At 44.9% G+C, this 14,762-nt stretch overlaps 1 protein-coding gene across 1 annotated transcript in view; it reads left to right on the top strand.

Annotated features, from left to right (window-relative positions):
* The first annotated feature begins 6,896 nt into the window (after positions 1-6,896).
* The window catches only part of LOC133615283 (retinoic acid receptor alpha-A-like), a 78,867-nt gene continuing 71,001 nt past the window's right edge, over positions 6,897-14,762 (top strand). The window contains exon 1 of the mRNA XM_061973776.2: positions 6,897-7,499. Coding sequence (XP_061829760.1) covers positions 7,301-7,499 — 199 coding nt within the window. The 5' untranslated portion in view covers positions 6,897-7,300. The remainder of the gene's footprint in view (positions 7,500-14,762) is intronic.

The raw sequence follows: 14,762 nt of genomic DNA on the forward strand, positions 1-14,762 counted from the left end.
TTTCTTAAATGCCTCAAATGTCTGGCATTTTGAGTTAGGATTGCGTGTATTTTCAATGTACGTTCAGGGTTAAGAAGGGGTTAAAAACAAAACAAATTGTGCGCGCAGCAGCATTGGTGAGGGAGGGGCAGAGACAGAGAGAGAGAGAGAGTTATGATAAACGCGCATGCGTCGCCAGGCTCTGCTTTTTATCCATAGATTTATCAGATTTAATTATTTATTATCTATAGCAGGGGTGTCAAAAGTGTGCCCCGGAGGCCATTTGCGGCCCATAGCTAATGTTTTAAAAAGGCCCACGGCACATTCTAAAAATACTATTAAAATAAAGAAAAACATAAATAAAAAAGCTTAAAGGTGAAATGTAATTTAGAAAAAGTTGTAATGTTGACTAATAAAACAAAGCTGTTTTTTTTTCTTTCAAACTGTCACTGCTCAAAACATAATATTGAATCAAAATCAATGTTATTATGAATTATTGACCTATCCAAGGTTCCCATTACTTCACATCAAATATTCCACTACGAAAAATATTTTTGGTGGAAGATTTTGCAAATTTGGTAAATAAATAACCCAAAAATGTATATTTTGTTGTTTTCTTACTGTACCGAAAATGAACCGAACCGAGACCTCTAAACCGAGGTACGTACCGAACCGACATTTTTGTGTACCGTTACACCCTTAATATATATATATATAAAAGAAATACTTCAATTTCAGTGAATTCTAGCTATAAATATTAGGTGCTGCGAATCTTTGGGTGTCCTACGATTCGATTCAATATCAATTCTTGGGGTCACGATTCGATTATAAATCGATTTTTTTCGATTCAACGCGATTCTCGATTCAAAAACGATATTTTTCCGATTCAAAACAATTCTCTATTCATTCAATACATAGGATTTCAGCAGGATCTACCCCAGTTTGCTGACATGCAAGCAGAGTAGTAGATTTTTGTAAAAAGCTTTTATAATTGTAAAGGACAATGTTTTATCAACTGATTGCAATAATGTAAATTTGTTTTAACTATTAAATGAACCAAAAATATGACTTATTTTATCTTTGTGAAAATATTGGACACAGTGTGTTGTCAAGCTTATGAGATGTGATGCAAGTGTAAGCTACTGTGACACTATTGTTCTTTTTTTTATGATAAATGTCTAATGCAGTGGTTCTTAACCTGGGTTCGATCCAACCCTAGGGGTTCGGTGAGTCGGCCTCAGGGTTCGGTGGAGCCTCCGCCACGGAGGTAAGGACACATCCGACTTATCGTGTAAATAAAAACTTCTCCCTATCGGCGTATTATGGATACCCCCAAACAATGTTCCCTCTAATTTTCCATCTGATTTGCAGGTTTTTTGATTGATCGATTGAACCTTTTACTAGCAGATTGCAAAGGAAGAGAATACATTATATGAAGCAGTACAGTTTACACAGTACAGGACATATTCCGTACAATTATAAATGATAAATGGGTTGTACTTGTATAGCGCTTTTCTACCTTCAAGGTACTCAAAGCGCTTTGACACTACTTCCACATTTACCCATTCACACACACATTGACCACTAACACCCCAATACGTTTTTCAACGTGTTTAAGTCGGGGTCCACGTTAATCAATTCATGGTAATGTGTGTAAGGTGTGTAATTTGTTGTGAGTTCATGCACTGTGTTGGTTTTGTTCTTTGAACAAGGTGATGTTCATGCACGGTTCATTGTGTGCAACAGTAATAAAACATAACTTTTTCTTGAATTTGAAAAAAAAAAAAAAAATTATGTTTCACTAAAGAAGGGTTCGGTGAATGCGCATATGAAACTGGTGGGGTTCTGTACTTCCAACAAGGTTAAGAACCACTGCTCTAATGATAATGTCAATGAGGGATTTTTAATCACTGCTATGTTGAAATTGTAACTAATATTGATACTGTTGTTGATAATATTCATTTTTGTTTCACTACTTTTGATTTGTTCTGTGTCGTGTTTGTGTCTCCTCTCAATTGCTCTGTTTATTGCAGGTCTTAGTGTTGCTGGGTCGGGTTTGGTTTTGGAATTGGATTGCATTGTTATGGTATTGCTTTGTATTATTTTGTTGGATTGATTAATAAAAAAAATAAATAAAAAAAAAATAGAAATCCGCCCAGAGTTCCTTAAGGCTCTGGATGTTGTGGGGCTGTCTTGGTTGACAAACTCTGCAACATCGCATGGACATCGGGGGCGGTACCTCTGGATTGGCAGACCGGGGTGGTAGTTCCTCTCCTTAAGAAGGGGAACCGGAGGGTGTGTTCCAACTATCGTGGGATCACACTCCTCAGCCTTCCCGGTAAGGTCTATTCAGGTGTTCTGGAGAGGAGGCTGATAGTCAAACCTCGGATTCAGGAGGAACAGTGTGGTTTTCGTCCTGGTCGTGGAACTGTGGACCAGCTCTATACTCTCGGCAGGGTCCTTGAGGGTGCATGGGAGTTTGCCCAACCAGTCTACATGTGCTTTGTGGACTTGGAGAAGGCATTCCACCGTGTACCCCGGGAAGTCCTGTGGGGAGTGCTCAGAGAGTATGGGGTAACGGACTGTCTTATTGTGGCGGTCCGCTCCCTGTATGATCAGTGTCAGAGCTTGGTCCGCATTGCCGGCAGTAAGTCGGACCCGTTTCCAGTGAGGGTTGGACTCCGCCAAGGCTGCCCTTTGTCACCGATTCTGTTCATAACTTTTATGGACAGAAATTCATGGGCGCAGTTGAGGGGATCTGGTTTGGTGGCTGCAGGATTAGGTCTCTGCTTTTTGCAGATGATGTGGTCCTGATGGCTTCATCTGGCCAAGATCTTCAGCTCTCACTGGATCGGTTCTCTGCCGAGTGTGAAGCGACTGGGATGGGAATCAGCACCTCCAAGTCCGAGTCCATGGTTCTCGCCCGGAAAAGGGTGGAGTGCCATCTCCGGGTTGGGGAGGAGAGCTTGCCCCAAGTGGAGGAGTTCAAGTACCTTGGAGTCTTGTTCACGAGTGAGGGAAGAGTGGATCGTGAGATCGACAGGCGGATCGGTGCGGCGTCTTCAGTAATGCGGACGCTGTATCGATCCGTTGTGGTGAAGAAGGAGCTGAGCCGGAAGGCAAAGCTCTCAATTTACCGGTCGATCTACGTTCCCATCCTCACCTATGGTCATGAGCTTTGGGTCATGACCGAAAGGACAAGATCACGGGTACAAGCGACCGGAATGAGTTTCCTCCGTTGGGTGGCGGGGCTCTCCCTTAGAGATAGGGTGAGAAGCTCTGTCGTCATCCGGGAGGAGCTCAAAATAAAGCCGCTGCTCCTCGACATTGAGAGGAGCCAGATGAGGTGGTTCGGGCATCTGGTCAGGATGCCACCCGAACGCCTCCCTAGGAGGTGTTTCGGGCACATCCGACCGGTAGGAGGCCACGGGGAAGACCCAGGACACGTTGGGAAGACTATCTCTCCCGGCTGGCCTCGGAACGCCTCGGGATCCCCCAGGAGGAGCTGGACGAAGTGGCTGGGGAGAGGGAAGTCTGGGCTTCCTTGCTTAGGGTGCTGCCCCCGCGACCCGACCTCGGATAAGCGGAAGAAGATGGATGGATGGATATTATTCTTTACAATAAAAAAAAAAAATTTACTTGAACATTGATTTAAATTGTCAGGAAAGAAGAGGAAGGAATTTAAAAGGTAAAAATCCTAAAATCATTTTAAAGGTTGTATTTTTTCTCTAAAATTGTCTTTCTGAAAGTTATAAGAAGCAAAGTAATAAAATAAATGAATTTATTTAAACAAGTGAAGACCAAGTTTTTTAAATATTTTCTTGGATTTTCAAATTCTATTTGAGTTTTGTCTCTCTTAGAATTAAAAATGTCGAGCAAAGCGAGACCAGCTTGCTAGTAAATAAACAAAATTTAAAAAATAGAGGCAGCTCACTGGTAAGTGCTGCTATTTGAGCTATTTTTAGAACAGGCCAGCGGGCGACTCATCTGGTCCTTACGGGCTACCTGGTGCCCGCGGGCACCGCGTTGGTGACCCCTGCTCTGGCCTTTAAATAGCCCCCCTTTTTTGGACCAGTTGATCTGCCGTTTCTTTTCCTTTCTCCTCTGCCCACCTCTCCCTTGTGGAGGGGGGGACACAGGTCCGGTGGCCATGGATGAAGTGCTGGCTGTCCAGAGTCGGGACCCGGGGTGGACCGCTCGCCTGTGCATCGGTTGGGGACATCTCTGCGCTGCTGACCCGTCTCCGCTCGGGATGGTCTCCTGCTGGATGGACTGGACTCTTACTATTATGTTAGATCCACTATGGACTGGACTCTTACTATTATGTTGGATCCACTATGGACTGGACTCTCACTATTATGTTAGATCCACTATGGACTGGACTCTCACTATTATGTTAGATCCACTATGGACTGGACTCTCACTATTATGTTAGATCCACTATGGACTGGATTCTTACTATTATGTTAGATCCACTATGGACTGGACTCTTACTATTATGTTAGATCCACTATGGACTGGACTCTCACTATTATGTTAGATCCACTATGGACTGGACTCTTACTATTATGTTAGATCCACTATGGACTGGACTCTTACTATTATGTTAGATCCACTATGGACTGGACTCTCACTATTATGTTAGATCCACTATGGACTGGACTCTCACTATTATGTTAGATCCACTATGGACTGGACTCTTACTATTATGTTAGATCCACTATGGACTGGACTCTTACTATTATGTTAGATCCACTATGGACTGGACTCTTACTATTATGTTAGATCCACTATGGACTGGACTCTCACTATTATGTTAGATCCACTATGGACTGGACTCTCACTATTATGTTAGATCCACTATGGACTGGACTCTTACTATTATGTTAGATCCACTATGGACTGGACTCTTACTATTATGTTAGATCCACTATGGACTGGACTCTTACTATTATGTTAGATCCACTATGGACTGGACTCTTACTATTATGTTAGATCCACTATGGACTGGACTCTCACTATTATGGACTCTCACTATTATGTTAGATCCACTATGGACTGGACTCTCACAATATTATGTCAGACCCACTCAACATCCATTGCATTCGGTCTCCCCTAGAAGGGGGGGGGGGGGGGGGGGGGGGTTAACCGCATATGCGGTCCTCTCCAAGGTTTCTCATAGTCATTCACATCGACGTCCCTCTGGGGTGAGTTTTTCCTTGCCCTTATGTGGGCTCTGTACCGAGGATGTCGTTGTGGCTTGTGCAGCCCTTTGAGACACTTGTGATTTAGGGCTATATAAATAAACATTGATTGATTGATTGATTGAAGTGCTCTGTTTGTTGCCGTTCTGAGTGTTGCTGGGCCGGCTTTGTTTTTGGAATTGGATTGCATTGTTGTGGTATTGCTTTGTATTATTTTGTTGGATTGATTAATAAAAAAATAGAAACAAATAGGAAAAAAAAAAAATCGATTTTTGAAAAATGAGTATCGATACTGAATCGTACAACGTGAGAATCGCGATTTGATACAACGCAAACTACAACCTGCTACCCAAAAATGTACAACAATTCTTCTCAACAGGAGGAGAAATATAACCTTAGAGGAAAATCTAATTTAAAACATTTGTATGCACGTACAACACTTAAAACCTTTAGTATATCAGTATGTGGAATTAAATTATGGAACAGATTAACTAAAGAAATCCAACGAAGCACCTATATGATTCAGTTTGAGACTGTTCAAACTACAAGTGTTCACAAACTACACAGAGCAAGAATTATGATGAACATCTTGAACCCTTTTTGTTCCCTTTTTTTCCCTTTTTTTATTGAGACAAAGATTATTTATGTATTTAATATTTGAATGCGGGCTTCACGGTGGCAGAGGGGTTAGTGCATCTGCCTCACAATACGAAGGTCCTGAGTAGTCATGGGTTCAATCCCGGGCTCGGGATCTTTCTGTGTGGAGTTTGCATGTTCTCCCCATGACTGCGTGGGTTCCCTCCGGGTACTCCGGCTTCCTCCCACTTCCAAAGACATGCACCTGGGGATAAGTTGATTGGCAACACTAAATTGGCCCTAGTGTGTGGATGTGGGTGTGACTGTTGTCTGTCTATCTGTGTTGGCCCTGCGATGAGGTGGCGACTTGTCCAGGGTGTACCCCGCCTTCCGCCCGATTGTAGCTGAGATGGGCTCCAGCGCCCCCCGCGCCCCCAGAGGGAATAAGCGGTAGGAAATGGATGGATGGATATTTGAATGCTTACTTTGGTATATTATTTATTTCTTATTTATTTGTTCACTGTTCTGTTACAGAGAACAAGGAAATTGGATAAAATTGCTTAGGTATGAAAAGGGGTAGGATTAAATAAGCTCAGCTTCTTCCTACTCCTTTTCGGACGTGCTGTAATGAAACAACTGGAATTATGTGATGCATGTTCGAAATAAACTGAAACTGAACTGAACTGAACTGAACTGAATTCGAATGGGATGGGAACGTTTTGTCATGCTATTTTTTTTATTTTTTTTTTTACTGTTTTTTTATCTGCCAAACGTGGAAATAATCAAAAATAATGCATACATTACACCGCTTCCTGGTGGAAAATAGGTTAGGGACCCTGGCTGCAGGGAGGCTATCGGAGTAGGCGTTACGGCAGGAGGGGGGCGCTGGTGCGCAGCTGATGGCATACCAAGAAGGGGGCGGAGCGGGAGAGGCCATCGGGTACAGGCCGGAGGTTACAACAGGACACTGCCCCCTTCCTGCGCCGCCGGATCACAACTACAAGAGTCAGCAACAAGACCAACCACGCCGTCCTTTTTTTTCCTTCCCCTCACAATATCAACCGTCGGCAACTTCAAAGCGTCACAGCGCGGGTACCTTTTTTTTTTTTTTTTTTTTTTTTTTGGCGTGTGTTTTGTTTTTTTTTCGTCGCGTGCACTCGTCGAACCAGAGCGAAGTGGATTCCTTTTTATTTCACCCACGTTACTTCCATCCCCGTGGATTTAATGATCGCCGCTGACTGCGCGGATTAACGTGACGGCATATTGGACGTTTGAGTCGCGGCGCGTGACGTACCTTGGATTCCCCACGTGGTCATGTAACGTTTATTCCCTATGTTGATATGTAACATGTAACGCCCGCCAGTCTTGATAAGTTTGTCGGCAAACAACACTTTCGTCAAAGGGTTGAAAGGTCACCGGACGCCGTCCCCTCTTTTCCGGTCGTCAACACGCCATGAGACGCTGAAGTCCTCCTTCCGTCCACGACGCCTTTTATCTTCTATTTGCCTCCCGCCGCAACAAACCACGAGCTTGGAGGAGGGATGTACGAGAGCGTGGATATGGTGGGCATGAGCCCCAGTTCCCACAGCCCCAGCAGCGGCTCCTTTCTGGGTATGGACTACTACCACAGAGCACCGGGACTGGAGCCGGAGAAAGGACTTCTTCCCGGCGTGGGAGGACTTCAAAGGCCGTTCGGAGCGTCCCTCCTGACCGCCAGGCACTGGAGCGGATCTTGTCACTGTGAGTCTCGTTCAAGCTCGATTACTTGATGTGAAGGAAAATAATTATTCTCTAATTTTGGTGGATTCCAACTTTAATTTAATGTCATCATCTAGAGCAGGGGTGTCCAAAGTGCAACCCAGGGGCCTTTTGTGGTTCACATCTCTTATGTTAGTGGCCCGTGCGGAACATTCTAAGGTCCCTCCTACTAGAGATGCGCGGTTTGCGGGCACAACCGCGGAGTCCGCGGATTATCCGCGGATCGGGCGGATGAAATAAAAAAAAATAGATTTTATGATGGCTTCATCTGGCCATGATCTTCAGCTCTCACTGGATCGGTTCGCAGCTGAGTGTGAAGCGACTGGGATGAGAATCAGCACCTCCAAGTCCGAGTCCATGGTTCTCGCCCGGAAAAGGGTGGAGTGCCATCTCCGGGTTGGGGAGGAGATCTTGCCCCAAGTGGAGGAGTTCAAGTACCTCGGAGTCTTGTTCACGAGTGAGGGAAGAGTGGATCGTGAGATCGACAGGCGGATCGGTGCGGCGTCTTCAGTAATGCGGACGCTGTATCGATCCGTTGTGGTGAAGAAGGAGCTGAGCCGGAAGGCAAGGCTCTCAATTTACCGGTCGATCTACGTTCCCATCCTCACCTATGGTCATGAGCTTTGGGTTATGACCGAAAGGACAAGATCACGGGTACAAGCGGCCGAAATGAGTTTCCTCCGCCGGGTGGCGGGGCTCTCCCTTAGAGATAGGGTGAGAAGCTCTGCCATCCGGGAGGAGCTCAAAGTAAAGCCGCTGCTCCTCCACATCGAGAGGAGCCAGATGAGGTGGTTCGGGCATCTGGTTAGGATGCCACCCGAACGCCTCCCTAGGAAGGTGTTTAGGGCACGTCCGACCGGTAGGAGGCCGCGGGGAAGACCCAGGACACGTTGGGAAGACTATGTCTCTCGGCTGGCCTGGGAACGCCTCGGGGTCCCACGGGAAGAGCTGGACGAGGTGGCTGGGGAGAGGGAGGTCTGGGCTTCCCTGCTTAGGCTGCTGCCCCCGCGACCCGACCTCGGATAAGCGGAAGAAGATGGATGGATGGATGGATAGATTTTATCGCGGGTCGGGTCGGGTGGTTCAAATTATAAAAAAAAATTAGATTTTAAATAGATTCAGGCGGGTGGCAGTTAAACCAATTCGGAAATATATATACATAGTTAAATGTTGTTACCCACATACGAAAAACGAGCAGGCACCTGCAGCATATGCCACAACAGAAGACAAAAAAAAAAGAGATGGACACTTTTACGGAGCGGAGAAGGCCCCCGACGCCTCGCCAGGGTCCGGGACCGAGGCCCCTTCCCCCGAGAGGGCCCCACCGGGAGCCGTAGCTGAGGCGATCCGCGAGAAGGGCCCGACGCACGTCCAGGGTCACCACCGCACCGACACCCCGCCTCGTCCGCCTTCGCCGCGGCCGTCGTCACGCGCAGCAGGTAAGCAGCTTACCTGCCCGCCACCCCCGTGGCCGGGGGCTCGTAACAGGGGTCACTCCGCGCGCTCCGCCCGCGCAGCTTACCTGCCCGCCACCCATGTTGCCGGGGGCGCGTAACAGGGGTCACTCCGCGCGCAGTGCGCTCACGAAAGGGGTGGGGCTCACCCTGGTTGATATAGACAGCAGCTAGGACGGTGGCCATGGAAGTTGGAACCCGCTAAGGAGTGTGTAACAACCCACCTGCCGAATCAACTAGCCCTGAAAATGGATGGCGCTGGAGCGTCGGGCCCATATACCCGGCCGTCGCCGGCAGCGAGACGCGCTTGGAGGTGCGCTCAGCGCGGCTCCCATATGATTGCGCACTGGTGTGCGTCTGGGTCGTGACAGCGTGGCACGCGAATGTCTGTGCTGCATTGGATCAATCTCCTTTCTTTAACAGGCAAAAGCTTTATAACCTCACTAATGCCTTGCATCGTCTATATTACATATATAACAACGGGCGGGTGCGGGCGGATGGCGGGCGGATGCGGTTCTGATCAAATGTTAGATCGGGTGGATTGCGGATGGTTGACGACTTTCTGATGCGGTTGCGGATTAAATAATTGCCTATCCGCGCATCTCTACCTCCTACACTAAGCTGGCTAAGGTTCCATCCATCCATCCCATACTTGCCAACCCTCCCGGATTTTCCGGGAGACTCCCGAAATTCAGCGCCTCTCCCGAAAACCTCCCGGGACAAATTTTCTCCCGAAAATCTCCCGAAATTCAGGCGGAGCCCCCTCCAGCTCCATGCGGACCTGAGTGACGTGTCAACAGCCTGTATTCACGTCCGCTTTCCCACAATATAAACAGCGTGCCTGCCCAAACACGTTATAACTGTAGAATGATCGAGAGCGAGTGCCTGGTTTCTTATGTGGGTTTATTGTTAGGCAGTTTCATTAACGTCCTCCCAGCGCGGCAACAACACACAACAACAGCAGTCACGTTTTATTCTACCGTAAAGCAGTTCGTCTGCCGTAAACAGCAATGTTGTTGTAATATATTGAGTTGGAGGCAATAAACAGGCGAGGTGATGAAGTACGTCTCTTTACTGTAGACTTCAGAACAGACTCACACACTTGACGTCAGGTGCGCAACACCACGTAAATCTTTGGCCAACCAAAAAGTCACCCCAGTACGCTATAGCCAACATTCACCAGGAGATGGCAACAGACAAACATAGATCACTCTATTACATTCCTCCCCTTTTAGAAATGTAGAAGTTACTCAAAATAAATAAACAACCCAAACAAAAAAATGCAGCAGCTCAATTAAAAAACTGTACTTAAGCCACATTCTTTTTTTTCTTTTTTTAGTACTGAACTCTTAACCCTCATTTGTAAACAATAACATGCTTATTATACAAACAGTATTTGTACACCTTTAACACAGATTTTTATACTGTCTTCAGAGATTCAGTTTTTTTGGTGGTACTCGAAACCTTTCTGGGTACCTGCGAGAGGGTGTTCAGCATGGTTAGAAAAATAGTGACAGAATAGAACAAGGATGGACAATTCAACCCTTAACCCAACAATGAGTAGATGAGTGTTATGTGTGTGTATATGTGTAAATAAATGAACACTGAAATTCAAGTATTTATTTTTTATATATATAGATATATATATATATATATATATATATATATATATATATATATATATATATATATAGCTAGAATTCACTGAAAGTCAAGTATTTCTTATATATATATATATATATATATATATATATATATATATATATATATATGAAATACTTGACTTGGTGAATTCTAGCTGTAAATATACTCCTCCCCTCTTAGCCACGCCCCCCCCACCTCCCGAAATCGGAGGTCTCAAGGTTGGCAAGTATGCCATCCATCCATTTTCTACCGCTTGTCCCGTTCGAGGTCGCGGGCATACTTGCCAACCCTCCCGAATTTTCCGGGAGACTCCCGAATTTCACTGCCTCTCCCGAAAATCTCCCGGGACAACCATTCCCCCGAATTTCTCCCGATTTCCAGCCGGACTTAAGGCACGCCCCCTACAGGTCCGTGCGGACCTGAGTGAGGACAGCCTGTCGTCCCGTCCGCTTGACCAACCAAAAAGTAACCACAGAACACTATACCGTATGGTGTTCTGTGGTTACTTTTTGGTTGGCCAACGGTTTACGTTGTATTGCGCGCCCTGACGGCAAGTGTGGGAGTCGGTTCTGAAGTATGAAGTAAAAAGACGTAACTTCGTCACCTCGCCTGGTTATTGACTCCAAACCAGACTATTACACTGCCCATACCTACGCTCCTTCAAAGGCTGTGCTACTGGCTGCAAAGCATTGCACTTTCAAATACAACAATGAGTAGACTTAGACTTAGACTTCCTTTTTATTGTCATTCAAATTTGAACTTTACAGTACAGATAAGAACGAAATTTCGTTACATAAGCTCATGGTAGTGCAGGATAAAAAAGCAATAAGGTGCATATATAAATATATAAATATATGTACAAAGACATGCACCTGGGGATAGGTTGATTGGCAACACTAAATTGGCCCTAATGTGTGAATGTGAGTGTGAATGTTGTCTGTCTGTGTTGGCCCTGCGATGAGGTGGCGACTTGTCCAGGGTGTACACCGCCTTCCGCCCGATTGTAGCTGAGATAGGCTCCAGCGACCCCAAAGGGAATAAGCGGTAGAAAATGGATGGATGGATGGATATAAATATATATATAAAATAAATAAAAATATATAAATATATATAAATAGATTACTGTACAGTTAAATATATTGCACTTTTTCACATGCGTCCACGTTTATGGATGTATGTTATATTGTCTTTTTTTATTCCAGCGAGTTAATCCATTTTGGGGGGAGTTGAGGGGATAATTTAATTATGATGAGTAGAGAGGAGTGTTATGTGTTTATATGTGTAAATAAATTAACACTATAACAGCTATAAATATCCCCCCCCCCCCCCCCCTTTATGACCTAGTATATACAATAATATAAACAAAGTCATGGTATTTCATTTAGGATTATTTCATATCTTCCTTTAAATAAAAATATATTTTAATCTTTTTTTAGATGCAGTCAATAAATAATGTGAACATGTATCATAACATGGAAATCTAAGAGAATGTGTTGTGAATGAGGATGCTTGTGGACTGGGAATTTTATTTATTTATTTATTTTTTTCACATTTTTATTCAATAAAACCAGTTTTTCCAACGTATTAAATTTTAAACGATTTCTCTTCTTAGTTATTATTTCTCCGACTGTAGAAAAGACCAGCTCACAGGGCACAGAGGAGGGGTCAGTGCGACACAGTTCGCGTATCGGTCACGTGACCGAAACAGCTCATGATCGGTCACGTGACTTTCTAAAAGTGGTATGCGCACCGACACACGGTTTTGCTCTATGAGCTCGACGCAATCGGCGATGCATCGGTGTTGCCGGACCCATCACTACCCAGATGCATTATCTTTGGAGGTGGGAGGAAGCCGGAGTACCCGGCGGGAACCCACGCAGTCACGGGGAGAACATGCAAACTCCACACAGAAAGATCCCGAGCGCAGGATCGAACCCAGGACCTTCGTATTGTGAGGCAGACACACTAACCCCTCTACCACCGCGCTGCCCCCGCTGGCTGGCTAAGGTTATCCAGGGTACATCCCACCTAACCTTATCCTTGTCCACACACATACAATGGTTGTTTAAAGACCCCCTCCCCCCCTCCGTCCGCCAGCTCAACGCAAACTACTACTCATGCGTGGAAAATGCGCATGTCATAGGCCAGTGTTTTTCAACCACTGTGCCGCGTGCGTGAGATACAGTCTGGTGTGCCGTGGGAGATTATCTAGTTTCACCTATTTTGGTTAAAAATATTTTTTGCAAACCAGTAATTATCATACTTGCCAACCTTGAGACCTTCGAATTCGGGAGACGGGGGCGGGTTTGGTGGTAGCGGGGGTGTAAGGGGTTCTGGGTATTTGTTCTGTTGTGTTTATGTTGTGTTACGGTGCGGATGTGTTTGTCATTCTTGTTTGGTGTGGGTTCACAATGTGGCGCATATTTGTAACAGTGTTAAACTTGTTTATACGGCCACCCTCAGTGTGACCTGTATGGCTATTGATCAAGTATGCATTGCATTCACTAATGTGTGTGTAAAAGCCGCATATATTATTTGACTGGGCCGGCACGCTGTTTGTATGGAGGAAAAGCGGACGTGACGACAGGTTGTAGAGGACGCTAAAGGCAGTGCCTTTAAGGCACGCCCCCAATATTGTTGTCCGGGTGGAAATCGGGAGAAATTCAGGAGAATGGTTGCCCCGGGAGATTTTCGGGAGGGACACTGAAATTCGGGAGTCTCCCGGGAAAATTGGGAGAGTTGGCAAGTATGGTAATTATAGTCTGCACATTATGTGTTGTTGTTGAGTGTCGGTGCTGTCGAGTTCGGCAGAGTGACCGTGTAATACTCTTCCATATCAGTAGGTGGCAGCCAGTAGCTAATTGTGTTGTAGATGTCTGGAACAGCGGGAGACAGCGTGCAGGTAAAAAGGTGTCTAATGCTTAAACCAAGAATAAACAAAAGGTGAGTGTCCCTAAGAAAAGGCATTGAAGTTTAGGGAAGGCTATCCAGAACGAAACTAAAACTGAACTGGCTACAAAGTAAACAAAAACAGAATGCTGGACGACAGCAAAGACGGCGTCCACAAAGTACATCCGAACATGACATGACCATCAACAATGTCCCCACAAAGAAGGATTAAAATCAACGGAAATATTCTTGATTGCTAACACAAAGCAGGTGTGGGGAATAGCGGTCAAGGAAGACATGAAACTGCTACATGAAAATACCAAAAAAATAGATAAAGCCACCAAAATAGGAGCACAAGACAAGAACTAAAACACTACACATGAAAACAGCAAAAAACTCAAAATAAGTCACGGCGTGATGTGACAGGTCGTGACAATACACCTACTTTGAGACAAGAGCTATAGTGATGCATGCTTGGTTATGGTTTAAAGGGGAACATTATCACAATTTCAGAAGGGTTAAAACCATTAAAAATCAGTTCCCAGTGTCTTATTTTATTTTTCGAAGTTTTTTTCAAAATTTTACCCATCACGCAATATCCCTAAAAAAGCTTCAAAGTGCCTGATTTTAACCATCGTTATATACACCCGTCCATTTTCCTGTGACGTCACATAGTGATGCCAATACAAACAAACAGCAAGGTATAGCGACATTAGCTCAGATTCAGACTCGGATTTCAGCGGCTTAACACTGTCTGATAAGATAATTACTAACAACTATGAACTAGGTTTACAGCATATGAAATACATTTGGCAACAACATGCACTTTGAGAGTGCAGACAGCCCATTTCAGGCGCGCTAAGAACATATATTTTTCCACGATTTCAGCACTCAGGTTAACCATACCTAAATAGACACAAAATACTGCATTACACAAGACTACCCGAATGTACTCGAATGATTGAAAAAAATAAATGTTTTTAAGCTAAATTATTGGTAAACACAGTTTATGTGTAATAATTTACGTAAAACCGCGAGTAATGAATAAAGTTTTCATCAATTAATATATTCTGTAGACATACCCTCATCCGCTCTCTTTTCCTGAAAGCTGATCTGTCCAGTTTTGGAGTTGATGTCAGCAGGCCAGGGAAGCTAGGGTCGATATTCTTCTCTTGAGGTCGATATTCTTCTTTTGATCATCTTCGGTGGCATAAGGGACGGTGTGAGCCAAGACATCCAGGGGGTTTAGCTCGCTCGT

This window comes from Nerophis lumbriciformis, linkage group LG22, assembly GCF_033978685.3.
Source record: "Nerophis lumbriciformis linkage group LG22, RoL_Nlum_v2.1, whole genome shotgun sequence".
Classification (NCBI taxonomy): Eukaryota; Metazoa; Chordata; class Actinopteri; order Syngnathiformes; family Syngnathidae; genus Nerophis; species Nerophis lumbriciformis.